Source organism: Protomyctophum bolini, assembly GCF_963924005.1.
Source record: "Protomyctophum bolini genome assembly, chromosome: 8".
In the NCBI taxonomy this organism is placed as follows: Eukaryota; Metazoa; Chordata; class Actinopteri; order Myctophiformes; family Myctophidae; genus Protomyctophum; species Protomyctophum bolini.
In genome coordinates, this window is record NC_137869.1 from 31,484,631 (window position 1) to 31,511,954 (window position 27,324).

At 40.9% G+C, this 27,324-nt stretch overlaps 1 protein-coding gene across 1 annotated transcript; it reads left to right on the top strand.

Annotated features, from left to right (window-relative positions):
• The first annotated feature begins 689 nt into the window (after positions 1–689).
• On the top strand, positions 690–24,486 carry tnfaip8l1 (tumor necrosis factor, alpha-induced protein 8-like 1). Its single transcript, XM_080769319.1, has 3 exons — positions 690–972; positions 21,683–21,962; positions 23,367–24,486. Exons 2-3 carry the CDS (start codon positions 21,691–21,693, stop codon positions 23,653–23,655), a joined length of 561 nt encoding a protein of 186 aa, XP_080625445.1. The 5' UTR covers positions 690–972; positions 21,683–21,690; the 3' UTR covers positions 23,656–24,486.
• Positions 24,487–27,324: the final 2,838 nt, after the last annotated feature.

Below are 27,324 nucleotides of genomic sequence, written 5' to 3' on the forward strand. Positions count from 1 at the left end.
CAAGACCCAGCTGTGTTGATGACGCATCCCATTGGTGTGCATAAAACCACGTTGATTGTTGACACCCATGGAGCATAAATAACACATGTTGAATCACAATGGACATATTTTGACCTCAGGAATTCCTGGTAGGAAGTGTTCATTAGACTGAAGGGGGGAAACTAACCCTGTCTTGAAAACATCCGCAGCCAAGCATTTTTGATTCAAACATGTCTGGTGTGTGTGTGTGTGTGTGTGTGTGTGCGTGTACTGTAAAGGCTAACATTCAGGACAGCTGTAGTCATATATCTATTATCTAGAAAGATTAGAATTAGCCAAATTGATTTTGAATAAAGAAAAAAATAAATTGTGATTTATGATTTAACGAGGCTGTCATTTTGCTGGTGACTACACTGCTCCCCACAGTTCCTGCTCATTGTTCCCCAAACACCATTTCCTTTGGGAAATTCTCAACCTTGGGATTGTCCAGCGCTGGACGAGGATAATTACTGGAAGCCGTTTTGGGGGCAGGGAACGTCAGAGCACCAAATGGGCCTTTCTACTGGGTTGGCTGGGTGTGGGCTGGTCCACTTCTGTTGTGCTCATTCATTGGCCGAACTCAACATCAATCTGGTGCCGTCTGGGTCCCTCAAGTTTGAAACTTTTTAGCTTGCCTTGAAGGAATCGGGTTTCAAACTCCTGTAACCGATCTCACGGGCACGGCAGCGAGAAGAAAACACTCTTTCAATAATTTACACATCACATCAGTACCTGATACAGAACACGGTCACACTGTGGAGGAGAGAGACGACACCGTTTCCTCGTATTATACAAACGGGGAGATACGGTAGAAAATGCTGTGAAGTGACCTGTTATGCGTTGCCATAATGAAGACTTGAGGTTTTGCCTTGATTAAGTTGTCAACGGCTGCGTTTCTACATCTCTGTCCCATTCACGCCCCGCGGCCCGCATCCGGTCGGAACAGAAAGAAAGGTAAGTTCAAACCGTTATTGGCTGTAGTGATCTCTAGATCTGTGCGCTTCAGCAGTCTTTACTGAAACATAACATCAAGAATCGGAGACCTATAATGTAGCCCGTGGTCAAATTACAATCAGGGGAGATTTACAAGGAACCAGCTGTATTTTATTTCAATACAAGTTTTAAGATGTAATGGGTCTCAAGTTAAAACTTTTATTGAAATAATTTTCACTTCGCCTCGTTATAAAATGAGGGGAGACTTTTTTTTTTATATAGGCCAATTTAATTTCTGATTTACATCTCTGTCACCATTTCACAATTAGCAGGCTGTCTTTTTAACTAGCCTACACAGAAACAAAAACAACAAACTTTTGTAGCAGTAGCTTGATGTTATCACAATTTTGAGGTAAGCTCAATTTACTTTAGTTGCAATCAATGCATTAGTAGTAGGCTATCAATACACAGACTGAAAGCACAGCCCATATGTTTTGCCAACAAAATTAATGTTTTGCAACACATTTCTCTGTTTACATTCTATAGCCTCTGCTCCGAACAAGGCTTCATTCTGGATGAATAGCCCCACTGTGTAGGTTATGTTCTGGCAGGTAGCAAGACAAATTATCAGGCATAGCAGCCTTAACAGACATGTCAAGTGAATTACGACCTTGAAATGGGAGTCAGAGTTGTGTCGCTGCTTAAATCAACTGTGTTGTTGGTGAAATGATTTAGTGTTGCTACCACCCTTGTTGTCATTTGTCTCCTGCAGCCCAAATCTCAGTTGGTACTGCAGTAGCAGATAACCAGTAAGTTGGGGTTGGGTAAGGTTGGTTAGCTTTTGTATTTGAGAAAAATCCAGTTATCTGAGTTTCTGTTTGTCTAAACTGACAATAGAGTAAAGCTGTCACCTTCCTGCACATGCTCATTCTCTCCTAAGAAAGGGAAAACATTTATCTGCTCAACAATGGTGTCAAAGTTACTGTTGTTCCTGCTGAGGTGGATCCATGGCAACTCACTGACAAGTACGAGAGAGGTGTCTGACCTGCTTTTACTGGGCTGCAAAGTTCAGTTGTCTGGCCAGGTGGCATTCTGTTGCCTTGGAAACCTGAAGTATTTTCGCTCTAGCTGGAAAGAGCAGACTAGAGCTGTTGGGCAAGCCACCGCTGCCACCTTACAGACATAATTTCATTATTGTGATTGTGTATGTGAGATAGGGAGATATTTGACAGTAGACAATCACACATTGTTAACCTTTGTTCTGGAGAGAGAATGTAATTGCTCCACAATAAGTTACTTTTGTAAAGACGTAAATCAAATTAACAAATTATGTTTTCTGGGAATGAGGCGAATAATTCATCATACTGTGCCTTGTACTTATGGTGTATGGTGAGGATAATCTAAAGGTTTTGCCCCCATACTCAAAGATCGGTTAATGCTTTCATTATGTTGTGCATTATTTATAATGCTTTTGAAAATGTGCTACTACTACTGTGCGTGTGTATATATATAACGGCATACTGGTTTAGATAACAGTTAAACTGTAACCACATGACAGCAGAGTAGACTTTATGTTCAACATCCTCTCTTTTTCCACAAATACATTATAGCTGAGTGCCGACTGCCGAGACACCACAATTGTATTGGTACTTAACAAGAAGATACTGCTCAGTTCAAAATCTTCATGATAAATTGCGAGTTTTCGTTGACGTTGTTCAATTGGCCCCAGGGCACCGTAGGAATGATTTTTCTACTTTATTCCCGGCCTCATTGCACATGCATGAGAATAAGTTGATGTTACCAAGTTTATTTTGTGGGCTTTACTTACTGTACATTTTAGTAGTCTGCCCTTTTATCCCTGTCCTACATTTATTGTGCCATACCTGTTGCATCATGGCAGACTTCAACCAGCCTCCAGGTCTATTTTTTCCAAATCGGCAAGCTAAATTATTAATCCATGATCCATTATATACCGGCATGTTAATTATTAATTTCTCAGAGGGCTTCAGCAGATCTGCAAAGACTGTAAAAAAGGACAGGTTTCTTAAAGAGGCTGATGAAAGACTCCACATGGTGCATTCATACAAGCATACATACTGTTGTACGTATGAACCAGTACCTCAGCTCATTTCCATTCACATTGCATGGCATTCATACAGTATCATGCCACAATGAGATACACGTATGCAAGAGCAGCAGTACATGCACCTGTACACCACATAGTAAAGTACAGTCGTATTTGCAGTCAGTATGTTATGCAACAGTTTGAGAGGGGAGAGGGAGAGTAATACTACACAACTCGACATAAGATTAAATTACAGCAACAGCATTCAGTATTCCTCAAAAGCTGCTGTTCATTTCCTGTTGAAAGTGGTTGTGTTCAGTGAGTGGTTACTAGTCCTCTTTGAACACAAAACAGGCATCTACCAATAGCAAATATTTTTGTCTCAAAGTGCAGAAAGTTTGTCCTAGTAAAGGGGAAAATCAAAGTTTCTATTACAGTTTTTCCCCCCTGTCATATAATGTAACATGTGATGTTCTAGTTTGGTTCAAAGTCAGTGCTCTTCAAACACTGTTGCTGTTACTGGTTACTTTTGACCCAGAAGTAATTTTTCAGGCTACTGTACAAAGTAGGACAATAGAATTTCCTCTGTAAATAGCTACTGGCTACCAATATTGATTCAACCTGTCTGTTGTAGAAACTAGCTGACATTTGTGAATAGCTTTGTGTACCATGATCTGGGGAGTTTATTTGTTGTTTGGAAAAACAATCAAGAATTTTGCCCGGTACACGTGATTTGACAAAGGCCCAATTTCTAATCGCATTATGGTACTCAAGTTTGAAACACTGACAGCCCATTAGTCTTTTTTTTTTTTTTGATTAAATTGGATAAAATTTCCACTCTGAAATTCTGAGCTTTTGATATAGTGTAAGTTATAACTGAAAGTGAGAAAACTGAGCGGAACAATGTATTTTTCTAGTCACAGAATAGATGTTGTACTGTACCTTTTTGGCCCAACTTTTCCATGGTTGCCAGTAGTTCCCAAGAACAGTTAATTATCGCAAGTATTCATCCTGTTTCCTCGATAATATAAGAAAACTGAAATGGATACATACTGTAGTATAGCACTGTACCAGCAAGTTCATGTTGTTCTGCTTGTTAGTACTCTTCTTAGTGAGTGCAGCACTAGGAAACCAGGACAAATTCCTTATACTGTAAGACACTTGCCAAATAAAGGTCACTCAGATTCTCAATGTAGCCCCACTGTCCTGATTACCTTTCTCACAATTTGTATATACTACCATACAAACCTTCAAATGTTTGTCCATTCCTCCTTTTATTCAGAACCAAATTCTTAAGTGATAGTATTAATAGTTTAGGAGAAATAAAAGTCCAAGTGACACATGGTATTCAACTAAGACTGTCATGTTCTTTCTTCTGCCTTCATTGATAGTTTACACAGTATATAGACAGGAAATGGGGAGAGAGAGACTGGGAGTGACATGCAGCAAAGGTCGTCGAACCTGCAACATGCTGTCAGGCAAGTGCCCGGAACATATGGATCCGGGCCTCAGTCATGCTATACAACACAACAGAATCCACGCTATGCTCTGTTGTTTTCATGGTGGCCTTGTGGTGCAGGTGTTAGCATAAGTATAGCTGTGGAAAATGGAGTTTTGAGTCAAGACAGTGTGGGAGGGGGTCGAGACCGCCGGGAGGTGAGACCAAGTCGAGAACGAGACCAGATTACTTTTCTTTTGTGACCACTCCAAGGAACAGCAATGTCTGTGTCCGCCTATCTATGTGACGTTAACCCACCCATGCGCCTAGTAGCTATGATTATTCGTACCAGTAGGGGCGCTGTTGTGCCAGAAACAGAGAGAGATTGCTGCACTGTTGCCTGCTACAATTCATAAGAACATGTTCAACTGTCTCCTTTTCCTGACACCCCTCACATAACCCAGACTGATGTTTCCCTATTAATTCCAATGTTTTATTTAGACCACTGTGCACTTAATCTAGTTAATACTACTTCTTCTCTTCTCTGTCCACTACCCACTCTTTTAACTTTGACACTCTTTTGAGGAGCATTATATAAATGTCTCCCTTTCACATCACTATCACACTGTTCTTGCTACATTAGAACTTCCTCCCATAGTATACACTTAAATTCTGCCTTGCTAGAAAAAAATCTGAAACACTGCTATTATATTTTACTGATTTTGGAAAGGCTCAAAATTAGGTATACAAGCTGGTCAGTTCTATTATGCCTGGCTTACTACAGTGAACTCTATTCAAAAAGTATGCATGTTATATCCAAAGCTTGACCACAAGAGCAGGCAGGCGTGTGACAGATGCGCTCTTGGCAAACATCCTTGAAAGAACTAAAGATCAGTTAATAGTTATTTGATTCATTGTCCTTACATATGATGTAAATATAAAAGAAATATACCATAATCCCACCCAGTGGTGCACAGTAGCAAAATACATTTACTAGAATACTCTACTGTAGTGTACTTGTAGTGTAGAATATTGAGGATCTGTATGGAGATGCAGATTTCATCTTCCAGCAGGACCTGGCCCATGCCCATACCGCCAGAAGCACCACAACCTGGTTTGATGCCCTGCATGCCATCACAGTGCTTGACTGGCCAGCCAACTCCCCGGACCTAAGATTGAGAATCTATGGGGTATTGTCAAGAGGTAACATGGTAACAGATTGGCGTGTGCCTTTTGATTGGTCCATATAGCCATTACCTGTTGCTTGTTGTAAACCAGATACCTGACGAAACGTTGTCATCTAATAAAACTACTACTCTATACGTGAAATACAGTGTGCAGGACCCTTTTATTCTCGTATTGTCAAGAGGAAAATGAGGGGCACCAGACCCAAAAACAAGAGCTGATAGCAAGCATCAAGGAAACCTGGGCTTCCATAACTCCCGGGCAATGCCACAGGTTGATTGCCTCAATGCCACAACGTATCGAGGCAGTGATGAAGGCAAAGGGATTCCCAACCAAGTATTGGAGATTGACATATCTGTTTTGAAAGTACCATATTTTGATTGATTTGATGTGATCCTAATTTCTTAATGTGACATTCAGATTAAAACATTCATACTCTGCAAAAACTGAGGAGTAAATGGTGATTTCTTCACAGTATTCAAATTCTTTGAAATTCTGTTTTAGTGGGTTTTATGAGCTGGAAGCCAAAATTGACAAATTAATACTTTAAATAATTTATGTTGTGTGCACTGAATCTATAATCTATGAAATTATAAATTTTAAGATGATAAATGATCTTCGTGGAGTTCTGTCCTTTATTGGATTATAAAATTGATATCCTTAATTCAATTTTTATTTTATGGCTGGGGCAGCTGGCGTAGCAGTCCCAGCAACCTAGGCTGCTAATCCCGATTCTGCGTACCAATCCCCCAGTCAGTCTACTGTATAAGATAAGAAAGTAAGCCATGAGGCCCATAGCTGCAGGAACCTATCTCCTGTTTCTTTAGTGTGAGGCAGCTTGATGTCAAAGTATACCCCCTGGACATGACTCTAGTATGTCGCAGGGACTTGCCCCCAATCCAACCCTTGATGCTGAGTGCCAAGCAGGGAGGCACTGGTTCCCTTTTTTGAGTGGTGCAACCACTTTTATGTGTGTCCCTATGGGTCTGTCCGAGCATGAAAATAGCTTTATAGCGTTTGTTCACCACCAAGTGTCACTGTTGCACAGCCTAACACACAGACACACAAAGGCCAGGGAGGGCGGAGGAGGGCATGTACAGTACAAGTACAAGTACAGTACAGCACCACTCACTTCAGACGGGTCTGATTTTTATTATAGTCTTTGGTATGACCCGGCCGGGGATCGAACCCCGACCTCCCAGTCCCAGGGTGGACACTAACCACAAGGCCACTGAGCTGGTCAATATAGTGTATACTATATAATAAAGGCAGACAAAAGCTCACAGAAATATCCTTAAAGATTTTTAATTTTATGTTACACCCTTTTAAGAATGTAATCTCTGATTTTAAATTTTCATTTGAATGAAAAAAAAATGAAAAAAAACGAATGATTTATACTGCGAAGGAAAGCAAACCACACAGACCTATACAAAGGGGTGAGTGTGCCAGAGCCAGGCGTAGTCATTGGCTATCACTAAAGAGAGCTTTGAACAGCACTAGGGTCCAGTTTCATTTCCATGAGTCATGTTTGCCTTCAGCTGTAGCCTGTATGTTGTCATGGCTGAATGTATACTGGCCTATTCTGACTGAGGTGTTAGTTGTTGGTTTTCCTTTGTTTGTATAACACAGTCTCTCTAATTATGCTGAGCATCTGTTGGCTGGTTGTCTGATATAATTTGATTCATTCATCATTCAACCAGCCAGCCAGGGCCCATATCAACGTTTTGAGGTTTGTCAATGCACACGCACGACTGTGTATCTGCATCTGCTTTTTTGTTTGTTAAACGTGATGGTAGACGAGCTGCTGACCGAGGCTTAAGTATTTTGCCTGAACACAAAGCAGTTGTTGACGCTGTCATGTCTCGTTCCGTCTTCAATCGATTCAAGTTTGTCACCATAAATACGGTGAGAGATGGGGTGTCAGGGTTGGCTGAGCTCTTTCCCTGGGCACCAGCCTACTTATATTAGATTTGGCACTAACAACTCTCACGCTGCAAAGTCACTGGAAAAGGAATCGTTGATCAAAAACCTTCTCATCATTCTAAGCACAGGGCCCTTTTTATGAAGGCTTTACCCCTCTCCCTTTGCGGAGCAGGAGAGGGAGAGTGAAGATGAGCAAAGAAAATGAGAGCTCGAGGGTGAGGATATCTGTCAGTCTTTTTCATGATGCCACCAGGGAATGTGTTATGTTATTCTTTTGCTTTGAGTAAAGGCTCAGACAGAGTCGCTCCTAAGTGCCAATCGCATCACAAGTTGAAAGTGTTTAGATTGAAGGCATGAAAAACAAACACTTCCTTCGTCCTTTTCTCTCCCTATTTCTTCAGCCCACCCGTCTCAGGTATTATTCGTCAGCGTTGTAATGTTGACAGCTTTGACTGTAACAGCCCTTGGCTTGAATAAGCAATATATTCTGAGAGTCTGACTCTAAAACAGGTGCCTTTGGTTTTATTTCTCTTCATAATGTTGTCAACACCATTTGAGAACCATGACGTCTATAGAAAAATAAACGAAATACATAGACCACCATAGACCAGTGTCACAGTCATTACATAAGAGCATTTTGATAAAGAAGGTGAATTAATTGTTGGTTATGAGCATCTGGTAAGCATCTGCTGCTTACCAGTAGCCTGTAGTGTTACTAATATCGACATATTAGAGTAATTCAACTTTGAGTATGAGTTAGTGTTCTCTAGTTTCCCATATTTTATCTTTCTGACCTCATGATAACAAGCCAAACGACTGTGCACTCATGCAGTATAAGGGCATTGCCACACATGCATTCATTAAAATATTTGCTTCCGGTGGCAACCAAATTCTCATATTCTACATACAAAAAACATACATACAAATATTCTGTTTCATGTGAAGTTCGAATTTGGTGGACACTGGACATTGACCGGGCCTCAGCCAAGAGCAACAGCCAAGAGCAAAGAAGTGTTTGTGGTTGACCCCACTTGGCTGACATTGGCTATAATTTTCTTACCACGTGACCAAAAACCACAACCGCACAAACGGACTACAAAGCAGCAAACCGATCATCAGACCCTGCTCTGCCTTCATTCACTATAACGAGATGTGAAAGTTTTAACCTCTGCAGACGACGATCATGAATTTGCCTGCATTCACACATCATGTGTGACCTTGCCCTAACTAGGCAGAATGCGACAGTGCATTGTTAATGGGGTTTCCCTGCCATTTCTGCATGGGCTGATTACGATGCTCCAGCAGAAGGCACAATCTGCCAGTAAAATTACAGGCAACTTGAGTTGTCTAGAGATCATAGCACATAATCTTCCTATTAAAAACGAATGCAAGAGATACCAAAATGGTAAACAAAAGAAAATATTCATCAGAATTAAAAAATGTATTGATCATTAGTCCAATAATCAATAACTAATGCAATGTCAATGTGAACTAGTATTGCTCATTTACTCCCTGAGACAGTCTGGAAATGATCCATAAGATGGAGGAGAGAGAGGGATACAGGAGAGCATCCCTTCTTGTAGCCTTTCTTTTCTGGATAAGAGGATCTAAAGCTTTTCTCTGATGTTCATCATGGTGATCCCAGTTCAACGCTTTTTAGAACCTTGATTACAAGTGCACCATTCCATTGAGGCGAGGAGAAAGGGACACGTACTGTGTAATTCAACAGGAGACTTGGTATATACATCACCTCTGTTTTTCAGCACGTTTCAAGATAGAGGTGTAATGTTCTGTCTTTGTCCTTTTTCACTAGTCTCTTCATACTCTTTGGGAAGCATCCCGCTGCCTCCCTCCAAGGAGTCTTATTGATATTCGTAGAGAGGCAATGCAAAGAGAGAGTGAGAGGAATGAAAGTCATTCTGCCTTCTAGTAGGGCGGCAAACTACTGACAAGAATAAAAATCACAAGGCACCGGCGCCGCAGGGGTCTCTTCTTGTTCACTTTGTCTGCTGAGCTAAATAGTGCTTAGTTTATTACTTGCCTGCATACAGATAAGCAATTTGTCAGACATACAGATTTTAACCCATTCTGACCTGAGATCAGATAAAAAAAACGTCTACAGTTGACAGTTGACAGTTTTCTGAAAAGCTATGTTTCTATGTCAGTCATTCTTCGATTTTCAAAAATAGCAGACCTACTGCGCCACTCGGTGGCGCGCTATGAGCTTGTAGATCTGCTATTTTTCAATAGCTAAAGCATAACATAGTGCTAACACCAAAAGGGGTTCCCGCCCCAAAATGGGTTAAATAATTCTAATTTGCATGTTATTTGCATGTGGGGTAATATTATTTCAAATTAGAAAATGTGCCTGTCATCTGTAGTGTAGGTACATAGCACTTTATTTAAAATGGGTGAAATGTATTGACTGCACATCTATAGGTTTAAAATAATGTAAAATTGCATTGATTACATGTCTGCACGAGTTTCTGATTGTGTATCTGTATAATGAATTGTTGTTGCTGTGTTGTTGTCTGTTATGTTGTTTAGTCTAGTGTTTCTTGTTGATGAGGACCACAGCAGAAATAAGTCCCCGGGCTTTATTGTGTTTTCATCGTTCCTCGTGATGCATTGACTGCATGTCGGAAAGTGCTTGTGCTATGTCACCAAATAAAATCAACCAATCAATCAAACAATCTAATAGGCTACATTTAGCAAATTATTGACAAGGAAATGCATCAAGAAAAGGTTGAGCCCATGGCGTTAGATCCCTGGGGCATAGGCTAGTTGTTCCTGAATGCCTTGTCTGTATTTTCGATATAGTGAATGGCCAACATCCCTCTCGTCTTCCACTGTATTATGCATTGCATAATGCACATAGTTGGAATTTGGGAATCTGTAATCCTTAGTGCACTGAATGGCACAGGATCTACTCTTTTTGGACTGAAGACTTTGGTGCCTTAGCTCAAGTCCACTCATACTAGATTCATTCATACCCAATTCTTTTTCATTAATGTGTTCTCCCTACCATGTGTTTGCAGTTAACTTAATAGTGTGCACATGTATGTATGATGTTCACTGTTTGTGCTCCAGGCTCTGGTCTGACTCTGTGCAAACACTTCGTGACAACTGGAAATTAAATGTTGTCTAATTGTGTGTGCGTGTGCGTGCGTGTGTGTGTGTGTGTGTGTGTGTGTGTGTGTGTGTGTGTGTGTTTGTGTGTGTTATAGTTGTCACTATAATGGAAGTCCACAATGTTGCATAACAAAACTCATATATTGATTATTTTGCTGAATGTTGTCGTATTCTGAGATGAATAGCTTTCTATACACAATACATTAGCATTCATTGAAGCCAAGGATTCTCCGCAGTGCAAGAAAACATACAGTGTACTCACTGTTTGGGGCCATGTGAAATACTTTTACTTCTAGTTGAAATTTGGAAATTGTAGTTATTCTATTCAACATAGCTTTTAGTCCTATGTTTCAACCTTGTATCCCACTTCACTTTGCAATGTTGTTGGAAGTGAAATGCTGCTTTCTTTCAAACTGTTTGCTAGATGACTTGGAGTGGGTGTACACAGCAACATACTCTAAGAGTAGTGGTGGCAGAACTTGCAGAAGTACCTGTACTGTAGCAATATCAGGATTTGCAATTGCTGTTACAAGTAAAAAGCCTCTCTTCCCGCTGGGGACGCTGGGGGCGTGTTCTCTTCTCTGCGTCATCAGTGCCCTTACCCGAGGCGGGGTTGGCGAAGGGGCCTTACTGTGTGGAGTTTGCATGTTCTCCCTGTGTCCCCTAGCGTAGGTACCCTCACAAAAAGTTGCAGTACTCCTGGTCTCTAAACTAATGAGCATTTGCGCCTGTCGTAGACATGCGCAGAGCAAGTTCAGTCAGGGAACCTCAGTCAGCGCGCCGGCCGTTAATTGGGCCACCGCAGCATCAGGCTCTCATCCACATGATTCACTCAGCCAATCACACGCTCACCCCATCTCATACCGGCTACTTTAACCGAAGGTTTTGCATTCATCCTCCTGCTTGCTTGCTTGCTGCTGCTTTATTGTATACTGTGCGCTGCTGTATACAAAGTGCTCACCCACCTCCACCCCAGCTACTGATGGAGGGGAAAGGAACTGGTCGGAATAACGTGTTCCTTCCATGTGCTATGTCCGGCTGGGGTAGGTAGGTAGTGGGGTAGAATATACCGGTAGTCCCGAATATGCCGAATGTTCTGGACTTTCGGGACAGTGAAGTAAAAGTAACTCATTATATGGTTACGTTCCACCTAGGGATGGGACGATGTGAAAATTCCATGTCTCGATTATTGTGAGCAAAATAATTGTGATTTACCATATTATCGTGATTATAATTACACTTGTGTTAACCACTTGAACCCCAGCATCTATATTCTGGGGAGGATTGTTTGGCAAAAATAGCAGATAATGTCAAATTCATTGGGTAGAGAGCTGGAAAAAAGAACGTTCTTAGTACGTTCTTTACACGTCCGTTTACCAAATATACCGTGGTGGTACCGGATAAGCGGTAATAGAAGGTTAAATGATCCCAGTGCATGCCATGACAATAAATGTAATCTCTGTTTTTTTTTATCACGATAAATTATAATAACGAATAACGATCATTATCGTCCGATCCCTAATCTCACCATTGTCTGAGTGTGTAAAACATTGATACAAATGCATTTTATGCTCTCAGAGTTAAATCAGTGTGGATTTTACTTTATTTGAAATGGGTCTACAATTTGGGAGCTGAAGAAGTGATCAGTGAAATGGTCCTCCTGGCTCATTTGATGGAGGAAGTTATAGGGATGAGAGCCCACGGTTCCTCTGACCCCAGTATTTATGAGCTGCCATCAGGACAGCCTTCCTCCGAGTCATTTTGCATTAACACACACAGAGAAAACCGCCACATGCATAAATAAATCGATAACCGTGTGATGTGTGAGTTGGCACTTTCTCTTGTGCACTTTCCTGCACACACAATTATAAAACACTTACTGAAGCATTCCTATTGGTATCCTGTCAGATTTAACTCTTTTAAATCCATGTTACATGGTACCTATGATGATACAATATGCTACATATGATATAATAACTACCTACCTAGTACAAGATTCATATACCCAGAGGGATATTTGGACTAATTTGACAGCTAACTAATTTGTCCATTTGACAGAAGGATGAGGCTAGCAGGGCACTGCGTCAGACACCCAGAACTTGAGGCAAGTACTGTAAACCCTATGGGAGCCAACCCAGGGCAAAGCCAGGAGGGGAAAGAAGCGTACCACCTATGTAGACGTGCTGTGGCGCGACAGCTTGGCTGACAACACTGAAGAGCTCAAGAACTTGATGTTTGATAGGAAATTGTGGAGGGCAGCGATCCAGGAATCCCGACTTGGTGTTACTCTCGCAGCAACTAACTAATTTGATAGCTACCGTGACTCACTGTCTGATAAAGGAAACACTGGGTGGCTTTGTGCTTAAACAGCAGTGGGTCCTGATCACTTTGATGCCATACAGTACATTATTTTAATGTAAAGCAAGGATGCTTTGCGTAAAGCATTGTTTTATTATTCTTATTATAATATTATTATAAACACTTTTTAATTGGATATCTGTTGTAAGAAAAAACACTCCTTCATCGTGTCTTTGTGGTTGTGTACCTTACTTTTCTTGAACAGGGATTCTGCATGTACTAAATTGAGAAAGGACACAATCATGTCACCATCATGTCACCACCCGGGGGTCCTGGGATGCAATACTGTACAGTACTGTACTCAATACTTTACTCTGTACTGTACTCCAACGTTGAAGTAGGACTCATAAAATGTCCCTGGGACCCATCTAAAAGACCACCCCCGGGACCCATTACATTGAAAACCTATTTATATCACTGATGGTTTAATGTAGGGGTTGTCAAACTTTTTTATGCCACCACCCGATTTGGTGGAAGAATAAATATAATAAAATAAAAGCGCCCAAATGTAATTATATTTAACAATCACTGCCCGTCGTGGTTACCATGAGGTACTTTCACAAGTACAACCAGTTGTGTAGCCTTTTCCTGTGGGAGGGGAAACGACCCAGGATCCGTCTCAATACGCCTCCGTGGTTTGACTTTGATGTGAAAGGATATCAGTGCTCTGCAGCTGCTCTTCCTTGGATGGCCTCGGCCTCCCTACCCTCAAGTGTAGGCCTACAATCTCATCCAGTGTTGTCATGTCTTAAGGGGGTCTGGAACAAGGGCTGGCAGCTAAGTTTCTTAGCTTTGTTCCTTTTTTAAATAGGACTTCTAGCATATAGTATGTTTTAATCCTCGTATACCCATTTGGTAGATCTTCCATTTACTGGACGGAATGGGTTGAAAAGGGTATAGCAGTGCTTGTGCTTGGTGACCTCTACAAACCAGAACCTTAAATCTTTCAATGACTTACAGGCTGAATTTAACCTGCATAGACAACAATACTGGCACTATGTACAAATGCATAGTTTGCTGAGAACAATGTTGAGAAGCTCCTTGGTCGCTCAGTATGTGAAGACTTCCTCTTTTATCATTACGACGGTAGGGGTCATGAAGCATCGCTAGTACTCAATGTTGCTGGAGAAAGTCAGCACTAACAGTGCTCTGAAAATGGTATGGGGAAAAAAAGACGTGCAAACTACCTTCACAACAAGAATGGGTCAACATACTACGCAATACTCGCACTAGGTTAATTCAGTTTAAAATCGTCAAATAATGTATTGGACCCCTTCTGAATTACACAGAGCAAAGCTTAAAAACGAATGAAGGTACGATGACCCATGTCTTATGGGGGTGCCCTAAGGTACAAGACTTTTGGATAGCAGTACATGATTGCATTGAGAGAATTATCGGTCAGGGTATCCCTCTTGATATCCACTTATTCATGCTGGGAGATCACTCCATTCTTAAAGACATAACTCCCTCCACATAAGTAGAATGGATCCAAACGGCCATAATTCTGGATAGGAGACTGCTAGTCCAACTATGGAAATCAGCCCATGTACCATCAATCACAGAGTGGCATAACCTACTTATAGGACAGCATCATATGAAAGGGTATCCTTCTCTATGAAGGGCAGAATAGACCAGTTCCACCTGAAGTGGGATAGATTCCTTCTCTATGCTAATGCTTTGTAATGACAGACTACTGGCTGTCCCCCCCCCCATACTGTAGATCCTTGCTTGCTCACGTGGTTTCATTTTGTGCATAGCACAACCTCCCTCTGTCCCTTTTTGTTGCGTGTGTGTGTGTGTGTGTGTGTGTGTTTGTGTGTGTGCTCGACCCTTACTATTTTCTATTTACAAGTAGTGTTTGTAAAGCTTTACAAAGAACAGAAATGAAATTGAAACTAGTTTAAATTTAATTCAAATGTGCACATTTCTGTGCTCTCTTGTATGTTTATCCTGCTACCCTAATAGACAGGGGTGCATGAGCACCTGGCCGTTCATTCGTGCTCTATCTCCGACCAAGCCACACTTCCACCACACATCTCTCTATGCAAAATAAAACCTGCACACTCCCACAAAAGACATAGACTACATTGCATTCGCCAAAAATGTCTTCTTTACTGTTTAAATATTACTTTTCTGAAACACGCTATTCTTGCTCAACCTCAACAGCCTACGTCAGAATCGTCATGTTGGCGTCTACTACGCCAACTACGTTCACTTAATGGGGCCAGTCCTTCACAGTGACACACGCGTTACATCAACCACGCGACCGGGATGGTTTCTACCTCTCAATGTCGTGCCTACTCTACACTGCCATCCCAAGTCCCCTCCCCCTTTCACTGCTCCTGTGTGTGACCTGTGAACTACTCTCTGACTGCACTGTGGCTTGATTTATATGTGCGAGGTGGAAATGTAATGCACATAAATTAATTATAGGTCCAGCAAGCAAATCATGATTGTCTGTTTGTGCTCAATAGGTCACCATCACATTCCGATTTTAGGTGTTGTGTTTTTTATGACATTTATTTTGGCCAGTAGTTTCATATCTATCCTTTTCCCTTTCACCAACACAGACCATGCTAACGGTGTTAGCGCGTTAGCATCACACAGCTTACAGCGTCAGTGTTGCATGAATACTTTCAACCATGACAATGCCGACTACTTTTGCTACACACACTTCCCAAGGATTATGGAGATGTCTTTATTTATTTTTTAAGGTTGAGAAATGAAATAATTATGGTCGTTTCTAATCTCAGCATTTCACAAGAGAAAGACGTGGATGCCTTTCGCTGCTGTTGCCATGTCTCATAGAAACAAGTAAATAGGTCTATAAAAATAATCCCAAAACAAGCGCATATAACAGGGGTCTGTAACCTATTTTAAATGAAGTGCCATGTTTTCATTTTCTAGATAGTCAGTCAGCCACAAGCTCACATCACAACAATAATCCATGTAATAATCACAATAACAATACTAATAATAATAATCATAATAATAATAATAATAACAATAAACTTCTTTGTAAACTCACTCATTTACAAACAAGCTCACATCAGAACAATAATGCATGTAATAATAATAACAATAATAATAATAATCATTATAAGAAAAACAACAATAACAACACTAACAACAGTACAGTACAGTACAGTACAGTAAAGACGTACAGTAAAGTACAGTACAGAGGACAACATTACAGTACAGTGCAATACTAAGGAGTGCAGTACAGTATTATAATAATTTATAACCCATCCGTTACTACATGTGCAGGGCACACTACTGAGTTTAGACTTTTTATGCAGGGCCTGGGAAATAAGGCAGAATCTTTTGTTTGTGTAAAAAAAAAAGGGAATATCAACAAAACATATCTGTTTATTGTACACAATGCAATATTGAATGCAATGATATGGTGTGTCCTGTAAGCCCATGTGGGCTGGGCGCCTTTGGTGCATGACACAAAAATAAAGAAATCTATCTATCTATTCAGGCCCATCCTGCTACCCTAATAGACAGGGGTACATAAGCACATGGCCGTTTATCCAACAGCTTTCTCCGACCAAACCACACTTTCACCACACATCTCTATATGCTAAATAAATTCGCCACACTCCCAGAAAACATATAGACTACATTGCATTCGCCAAAAATGTCTTATTTACTGTTTAAATATTACTTTTCTCAAACACGCTATTCTTGCTCAACCTCTACAGCCTACGTCAGAATCGTCATGTTGGCGTCTACTACGCCAACTACGTTCACTTAATGGGGCCAGTCCTTCACAGTGACACACGCGTTAGATCAACCACGCGACCGGGATGGTTTCTACCCCTCAATGTCGTATTTGCTGCGCCCTTCTAATGCTGCGCCACGCCTACTCTATACTGCTCCATAGACAGCGACTCGAAGTCGAACAGCAGCAGCAGCTCGCCTCCGTCACAATTTAAAGCCCACAGCACTGCACAGCCCCACACCCAAATGAATCGAATTAATGAATAAGGCGCTTATATCGCTTTTGCTCAGTGGATGGGACATTTACATTAAAAGCTATCGGATGGACGCGTGGACAACGGCATGGTTGTGTGCACTCGGAGGGAAAGGTTCCATATAGCTTCCATGCTAGCTGCTTCAGACACAGGGGAGGGGAGTGAGATGGCCCGCCTCACGGGACTCCAGTGCGAAATAGCGCTTATGCAACAATTACCCTAAAAACAACACCACAACTCAATGTCATTGTGAATAAGAATTTCGAGCAAAAAAAATATTTTTGGAAGGACACTTTCAACCAGTATGAAGCTAAATGTGGAAGCCGTGTGTGTCACACCAAAACGGGTGACCTATATAATCCTGTCACGCCGTGCATTCTGTGCTTGCGTGCGCATTTCCCAAATCTCAGTCATTTATCCACACATCGCTCTCTGTGTGTGTGTGTGTGTGTGTGTGTGTGTGTGTGTCGCGTCGCCCTCCAGCTGCAATTGCGAGTGTGCGCTTTGGCAGACTTTTTATGCAGGGCGTGGGAAATAAGGCAGAATGTTTTGTTTGTGTAAAAACAAAAAAGGGAATATCAACAAAACATATCTGTTTATTGTACACAATGCAATATTCAATGAAATGATATGGTGTGTCCTGTAAGCCCAATTAGCCCATGTGGGCTGGGCGCCTTTGGTGCATGACACAAAAATAAAGAAATCTATCTATCTATCTATTCAGGCCCATTCAATTAATCTATCACTACATTAGTTGCCTGTTCAAAACTAAACTACACTTTATGAAATCATTGTTGCAGCCTACAATTTACAATTTACAATTTAGGCATTTAGCAGACGCTCTTAATCCAGAGCGACTTACATTAAGCAAGAACAAAAAAGCATGGGTATACATCACATAAAAACATTTATCATGAAACATGCGTAAGCTAAGAAAGTAACAGTGGAATATCTATAATGAAACTATACATATAAGCTATACATCTATACTACTATGCTATACATATGTACTATGACGTGCTATGACAATAGCACATACAATGCACTTATGCTGTCTACATAACATGCTATAAGACTGTATCAAATGCTATCTAAGTCTACAGAATTGCTATCTAAGGGGGTGGGGTAAGTGCTATGGGCCATGATGGAGTCTGAAAAGGTGGGTTTTCAGACTACGGCGGAAGATTGGGAGTGATGCTGCAGTTCTGACTGCAATGGGAAGTGCATTCCACAGTTTTGGAGCCAGAAGGGAGAAGAGTTTGGGACGTGTGGAGTGTTGTCCCGGCGTTTTTAGTGAGGGTACTTCCAGCTTCCCTGCGTTGGCTGATCTGAGTGAGCGGGAGGGTTTGTAGGGTTCGATCATACTTGCAAGATATGGGGGAGCCATACCTTTGGTTGCTTTGAATGCCAGCATCAGAGTTTTGTATTCTGTGCGGGCAGCGACCGGGAGCCAGTGGAGGGAACGGAGCAGGGGGGAGACATGTGAGAATTTTGGCTGGTTGAAGACCAAGCGAGCTGCGGCATTTTGGATCAGCTGGAGAGGTTTAAGTGCACAAAAGGACACTACACACATATATTCAGGCCCATTCAGAACACATTTCCCAAATCTCTGATTTATCCACACATCGCTCTGTGTGTGTGTGTGTGTGTGTGTGTGTGTGTGTGTGTGTGTGTGTGTGTGTGTGTGTGTGTGTGGCGTGTGTGTGTGTCGCGTCGCCCTCCAGCTGCAATTGCGAGTGTGCGCTGTGTGTAGGGCACACTACTGAGTTTAAAAACACAGCTGAAACATGAAGTGGAGTCTGTCAACTCCTGCAATTTCCTTCTTCCCATATTGCGCTGCAACGACACTGGGATGAGCCCGCCGAAGGCGGGCGAAATTCTAGTTTACATTATTTGTGCATGTGTGATGCATTCAATGTGGCTATAAATAGGCTATTTTTCAAGGGGGTGGGGGGGGGTTGCATCAGCCCAGGATGTAGAAGGGGTACAATGCAGAAACAGTCTGGGAACCACTGAACTAGGACAATGCCCACTGTCCCCATTGAGAGCGTATGCCACTCCGGTTATGCAATACCCCTTGTACCCATTGTGCCTATTGTCAGAGTACTTGGTGTAGTAGTAGACATCATCGTAGCACTTTGAGTCCAACCGACTTCACTCTGGGCACTTGTCTGCAACACACGGCGAGTTTGAAGTTTATTGGTCAGACTGTTCTTGAGATATGCAGATTCACACTCACTCACAGAGGCAATACCCGTAGTACCTGAAAATTTGATTTTTCGAATATCCGTGCCAGTCTCCAAATTAGATTTTAATATTTCAAAATCAATTTAGCATTTTGCAAAATGTTGCTGTTGGGAGGATACCACCCAACTCCATTTTTTAGGTTTTAGATTATTATACATTTTATTTATTTTTGCATAAATCTGTGATTTTGAACACTGTTTACTTCTGTGTGTAAAAAATAATTGAACCAATGAAAAGTAGTAAAAAGCGCTTCGGACAAAACCTCTTAACTCCATTGGATCCTCAAACTGTGCTAAAGCAGCTAACTCTACCACCTCTTCCCATCTCATGCAAGTAATTGACAATATATAAAGTCACAATACCAACTTTGATGAGGCATATCAAAATATAAGGTGAAAACTTTATATTATTCATTTCCTGAAATGTTTATATTTTGTAATTGGGTGGTTTCTTCCCGACAGCATGCATTCTATACATATATATACAGTATATAATATTTTTTTACAGCCACAATATAACTACTTTACATAACAGTCAATTGATTTATTGTCACTCGAAACGAGGACTGAGAGTGACAACATCTGCACAAAGGTTTATTAGTTATAAAACTGTAACCATCAGGTCATTCTATGAGTACTATGATGACATGACGATGACGTATCATATCAGGGATCTCTATTATGGGCATAAAAGGGGCATGGACAGATTGATGACATCAAGCCACCGTAGCCACAGATCTCATTCTCCAGGATATATCGATTATTTTTGGGAGAACCGCTGATCTCACGGACTTCACACGGGCACACCGCACTCCCTTGGGTTCCTTCATTGGCAAGTTTGAAGTCGATCGGTTGGCCGGTTCTTGAGCTACACGAAGGACATGCACACACCCACACACAGATTATATAGAAGGACATGCACACACCCACACACAGATTATATAGAAGGACATGCACACACCCACACAGTACACACACAGATTAGTGTTATATAGAAGGATTTCCCTTCCTTTCCTTCATCCCTACCATTCTATCCAGTGCTCTGAAGTCTGTACGCCCTACTAGGCCTAGTAGTGTCTCTCACTTAAGACAGGTTTGATTTTTGTTATTGTCTCCAACAGGCCAAAGGCATGGGGAGACACAGGCCATTTCATCTGCGTAAAACGTTACACCCCAAGGAAAAAAATCTGGCCTGCATTTTTTTATATTAATCCTTCAGATTTTATCCAAATATCAATCCTGGTAGAGACCTGTGCCCTGAGGGGCACTTCTTCTAATTGGTCATGTTTTCAAATTTTTTGGGTGTTTGTTTTTAATCAATGGGGAAAAGTCTTGGTACATTTGGCAGGTAGTTAAAAAGTGCAACTCTGTTATCCACCTCATTTTGTGTGTGCAGTAGGAACACAGTCTGTCTTCTCTTGGGAGCCAGGCCTGCCTGTGGCGGCCTCTCCCCATGGCAAGGCTGTGCTCACTGAGTCTGTACATAATCAAGTATTTCCTTAGGTTTAGATCAGTCACGGCACCCGGATACTGAATTCAACCGCTGTGTATCTGTATTCTCTGTTTACAGCCAAATAGCATTCCAATTTGCTGTGAGTTTTTTTGGTAGATTTTTTCCAATATGTCAGGTAGTATTTTAATTTTGTTTTCTTATCATTTGGTTCAGTCTAGTGGGGTTTCTGTGGGGTGGCCTCTCCTTATGTTTGTGAACAGAGTCCCAGAACCACCTGGCAGAGAGGGCTCTCGGTAGGTGCACGGGTGCTTTGTTAATGGATCACTAGGTGACACTGATGATGAAATGTAAATGCTCTCTTTTGAATGTTGGTAATTAGTGGATATCTCCCTCTCCCTCTTAGGGCTGTCATGATTATGACATTTTAGTTGACGATTAATATTGTCACTCAAATAATTTACGATTAACGATTTAATGTGTTTCTGGCTTTGAACATTATCAATAAAAAATACATTTCTGTTTGGCTTTTAGGTTTCATAAACAAAAGGTTGTTAAAAGGTTGTACAGAGCAGATATGACTGAAATTAATATTTGTATTAATAAAAAATAAAAATAAATCTGTTTGGCTTTTAGGTTTCATAAACAAAAGGTTGTAAAAAGGTTGTTAAAAGGTTGTACAGGGCAGATATGACTGAAATTAATTCTTTATACTTTAAAATTAATAGTGGAAATAGCTGATCTATGAGCTCAAAACGCATCGCATCAAGAAGTGTTTTGAGCTTGTTGATCTGCAATTTCCACTGTTTTTGAAAATGTTGTGAAAAATATTTTGGAATAAATGGAAATAATTTTGACGATTTTTATCTCAAATAATTGCTATTAGACGATTATGTAATAATTGTGCCAGGCCTGCTCCCTCTCTCTCTTCATCTCGCTCCTCTATCTCTGCAGATCTGACCATGGACTCCTTCAGCACCAAGAGCTTAGCCTTACAGGCGCAGAAGAAGCTGATGAGCAAGATGGCTACCAAGAGTGTGGCCAACCTGTTCATCGATGACACCAGCAGCGAGCTGCTAGACGAGCTCTACCGCGTTACCAAGGAGTACACACGTAACCGCAAAGAGTCCCAGAAGATCATTAAGAACCTCATCAAGATGGTGGTGAAGCTGGGTGTCCTTTACAGGAACAACCAGTTCAGCAACGAGGAACTGGTGCTTGTTGAAAGCTTCAGGTGAGGAGGAGGAGTGAACAAGCCTAATAGTCTCTGTCGGGCGGAAACCTTGTATGTCCAAAACTTTGCTTTACTTGCTTTTCGGGAAATTAACGAAAGAACCTGCGTTCCAATGGATCCAATGTACTGTAGGTATTATTTAGTCACATGGTCTTGATAATACTTTATATTATTTAGTCACATGCTCTTGATAATACTTTATACAGTATTTATAATACCTACACGGAAACGCTTTCACAAATGGCAAATGATAGCAAAAAAAAGCATAATGCCAAAAGTAAGTAAGTGCCATCCAACCGTTTCTCTAGTTTCTTTGAAAGTGTCCATGTCTCAGAGCCATAGAGTAGAATCGACTCAACGGTCGTCCTAAATATCTTTTACTTTTAACATCTTACTAAGCTGGGATGACCAGATCTTATGCATGTCATTGCAGGCTGACCAGGCCATACACTTCCTAGTTTGAAAGCACACCTGTACTAGACCCTGTCTACCTGTTATTATGTATACATTGTCTCATTGTCTCTGTCTCATATATTTCTAGATTTAATTTCTACTAGGGCGATTCCCATTTGGAATGCATGTCCCTTCGGCTATGCTATACCTGTTTTCTGAGTACTATATTATTATTATTATTCTATATTCAAGTGTCTGTCACTCTGTGTAACTCAGAAAAAGCATCAGACCGTTTGGTCTCAAACTTGTCGTGTTTGTCTCGTATGTCTACGAGGTGTGCAGTGCTGAATAACAATTCGGACAAACTAATGGTTTCCGATAACCGGACAACCACGACTATCACGAATATCTGTCAGCTTGCGGGTCTGAGGAGAGTGCAGAAATTCTCAGTGTGTTCAGACACAAGCATGCAAGACAGGTTGCATGCATGTCTTATATGACGTGTGATAAAAGTTGAGTTCTCACTCAACTTTTATCACATCATATAAGACACTTTTTCTTATGTAACCAAATCATGTATTAAGATGTTTTAAGAACTGATGAAATTGCAGGAAGCTGGAAGCAAGAGTCTAGACCCCTAAGTGGGCACCCCAGAGGAAATATTTATAATTGTGGGGCTTTTTATTGTATGCTAGCAGGAGAGGGATTACAGAAGTTCACTTTTACCATTACTTAGTAATGTTATACTGTAGAAGCAATTTGTGTGTTAGGCGTCATTGTAAGACATTATGAATGACGGGAATGCTATAGGTGTGGAAAAGGATGGTTTTTATTACCAATATGGAAATTACAATGAAATGATATTACTTAAAGCTGCTTAAGTTTGAGAATAAAATCAAGACACCGCCATTTTTAGCATTGCCCCACAGACTTCATATGGCTTTGGATCACACAGATGAGGGTAAGCCTGGATTAGTAACTGACCACCTCTCATGTCCTTCACTTTCACAGGAAAAAGGTCCACACTCTTGCCATGACAGCGGTCAGTTTCCACCAGATTGAGTTCACCTTTGACCGCCGTGTCATGAGCGCCATTTTGAATGATTGCCGCGAACTGCTTCACCAGGCCATCAACCGCCACTTAACAGCCAAGAGCCATTCGCGTGTCAATCACGTATTCAATCACTTTGCCGACTGTGACTTCCTGGCAGCTCTCTATGGGCCCTCTGAAGTTTACCGTGGCCATCTCCAAAGGATCTGCGACGGCGTGAACAAGATGCTGGATGAGGGAAACCTCTGACCGCAGGCTTTCTGCTGACCCCTGACCTTCATCCTAATTGTAGACTTTGCCATCATAAATCTTCACCTTCGGTCACCTCCAAAACGTTCCATTCCATTCAGTTTTTTGTTTTTTTTATGAGACAAAAAAACTGAATGTTGTATTTCAACATTTTTAGTTTTTGCCATTTATTGGGATTGTTTTGTCTATAAAAACTTTACTGTAATTCCGAAGTCCATCTGGTTAGTCATAGTCCAAAGTCTCATGTTCTTCTTAATTTCCTTGCAAACAAAAGCCAGAGGATTTATCTTAGTGAATGTAGAACCTTGTGCTCTTTTTAAGTACATTCTTTCAGCTGTACTTGAAACTGTATTTTTACCTTTCACTCCAAGAGCACTGCACCCCTCTGTTTTAATTAATGGTAATCATAATGAAATGACTCGAGCCTTAGGTTGCATCACTTATTGTTGTTCTAATGGGCTTGAAGTTGTTTGGGTAGCACCAGAAAGGAAAAAAAGTGAATTTCCATATACTCTGTCTCCCCAAGGACATAAAGAAAGGGACTTTGTTGCTAAAAGCAGTAATGCACTCCATACCGAACAAGCGCTGTACTTTCTTGCTGAAATGAATTAATGCTAAGCACAGCAGTTGAATAATCCTGCTTGGCATTAGAAAATCTCTCAAACATGCACTGAACACCATCCTACACATATTCAGACCCGTGTTTTGTTATGAGGCAATGTGCCTATAAACCCTTTGTTTTCCCCGCTTTGATAGTCTTTATTTTATAGCCTTGACAACAAAAGTGGTGTATTTAGGTCATGGGGGGACCATAAACGTGAAGGAATTTGATTGTGCTGTGTATTGTTGATTGTCTTTGCGCTGACTCAGGAGTCTCACTCCTTGTAACCTCAACTGAGTTGTACAGAAGTAGCTGCCACTTGGAGGAACTTCAGTGGTGTTTCCATTACTGTGTCATGATGACATGCAAAAGGTTGCTTGGGAGTTTTTTTCGGGGGGGGGGGGGGGGGGGGGGGGATAGAAGGCACACAAAAGCAAAGTAGATGTCAGGGATTTAGCGGGGGTCATTCAAGGGCCGTATGTCTGGCTTTTCCGAAACAGCAGTCAAATTCAAATGTAAATTCAAACGGATGTGTACATTAAATAGTGTGTGCTGTCGGATGAACGATACACTAGTGACTAGAGCACACCAAAATTATAAAGCATCGCCTCTCCGACAACCTCCCAGAGGGGAGGTTTATCACTTGTTTTGGTCAGATCACAGCACTGCACTGACTGCAGTGATGTGTCTCTGAAATGGGCCATTTAGGCAGGGTGAGGTTAGATTAGTGTGGACACAAAACAAAACCTAACTGTATTATCCCTCTACAATTATAGCGCCCCACTTGGGTTGGTAATGGGCTCAGCCCGTCAACACCTAGCAGGCAGTCCACTCCATTTTCACACTGCAGTGGCCCCATGTAATGTGATGTAGATAACTATTGCTATTTGTGCAAAGCGAGTTGATTCTATACAGTGAAGGTTGTTGATATATTTCTTTTTCTTATAAAGAAGCATATGGATTGTTAGGCTTAATTTATACTTAAGTACAAATTAGCCTTTACTATTCTTCTTTCCTCCCTCTGCATAATAGATGGATTTCTATCTGTTTTGTTTTTTGTATCACTGAAACTATCTGGGAAATTGTGTTGCACCACAGCCTCATTTGGTATTCTCTGTGTGTATGTTTGTGTGTGTGAGTGTATGTGGTCCCTGTGAGTGAATTGGAAATAGAGCCATGTAATGGGTATTGTGCTTTTAAAGGTAGAATCGCTGAGACTCTTAACTTCATCCACAGCAGCTCTGCCAAAGAGAAGGAAAGCTGATGTTTTTCCTCAGCTGCCCTGAAAGCAGTCATTCCAAAGGAACATGCAAGAAAATCAGCACTTGGGTGATTATGGCCCTGATGATGAAGGTGCTGATTTGACCCCGCTCACTCAACCTTTCATTTTTTATATACTTTCCCTCCCTATTCTCTTTTTGCCCAATTAGTTTGAACCATCCCATTTGGTATGGGAGGATAAATTAAGTCAATGCTTGTACATGGGTTTAGCAAACGGGTCGTGCTAAATGCCTTTAAATAGCTTTCTCTCCAATCCCTTCACATCTCGTTTAGGTTAAATCTCCCCTTGCTGAAGTCCACTGCATACTTAGAAGAATGAACCACCACAGAATGTTTAAGTACCTCTGCAACAGCTACACTTATTTTACTTAAACTCCCCAACGAAGCATACTTTTCATGTTGGATTTTTACCATGTTGATTGTGAAATACATATAAATATTTTTTTATTTTCATTTATGTACATATGATCATCTGTTGTGTACTTTCTGTGTACTGTATTGTGACATTGCAAATATATAATACAATTTACTTTTTGTAAAAGAATAAATGGTTTGTCTTTTTCTCGCTCATTAAAGCACCAGGCCCCCTCCTGGAATTTGTCGGCCAAATCAGAGGCTAATCTGACTGTTTCTGACCTGGATTTAGTCTTTAGTTGGCCAAATCCTGTCCTCCACCCAGCATTGTTGGGTCTTTGTTTAGTTTAATAGCTTCCTACTGTGTATGAATGACAAACACGTTGGATTTTAGAGTCATTTGCCTCCACAATCCCCATGACCATAATTTCATAGTCCAGCCTGGGGTCAAATGTGGAACAGCATATTGGTAATGCGGTAATGAATCTTCATGCTTTATTTTTATATATTGTTTTTATTTATGTTTTTATGTTTAACTTGTCGTGGCTGCTATTTAACATTATGCAAAAAATAAAAAACAATATATTCACCCATCAATCAATCTTCAACTTCAAAATGTTTTCCATCTTTGTTATGACACGCCCACATTCCTCCAAACATTTCAATTATAATTGTTTTTATTTTGTTTTCTGTGAGTTGTCACTACTGGCTCACGCTCACCTGCCAGGCAGTGAGGAGCTTTTTGTCAGTGTACATTTGTCACATTTATGAGTTGTCACAACTGCTCACCATTCCAGTGAGGAGCTATTTTGTCACTGTAGTTTATCTCATAACCTGTCTATGGTAGATTTTTATGAAACAAACGCTTTGCAGATAGAGAATAATTCAAGCTTTTCATACAGTTGCAATGTTGGTGAGTTTGATGTCGTTTAACCCATTGAGACCTGGAACGCATCTGTGTCACCTTTATAGCTCTTAACCACTTTAACCAATTATTTTTTATTTAAACTTTAACTTTAATTTTTGAAAAGAATCCGTGAATATATGTGCCGCAAATCTTTTAATTTTATATTCTTTCACAGCGAACGTTTTTAACTCAAATCTTTGCTTCTGGGGTGAAGAGGGTCCCTGCAGGTCAGGAACAACATATTTTGAGATGGGGGTCGGCGGATAATTTTTACATATAATTTTGGGGGTCCTTGACATGAACTATAGTTTGAGCACCAGTGTCAGGATTTAGAAGACATCTTGTAGAATCGGCAGCCTCAGTCCTAAATGTCTTAACCCATTTAGACGTGAGAACGATTCTACAAAATGTCTTCTAAATCATGACAGTTTTCTGAAAAACCCTATGTTTCTATGTCAGTGGTTCTCAAACATTTTCATGTCAAGGAACCCCAAAAATTATATGTAATTGGCCACCGACCCCCATC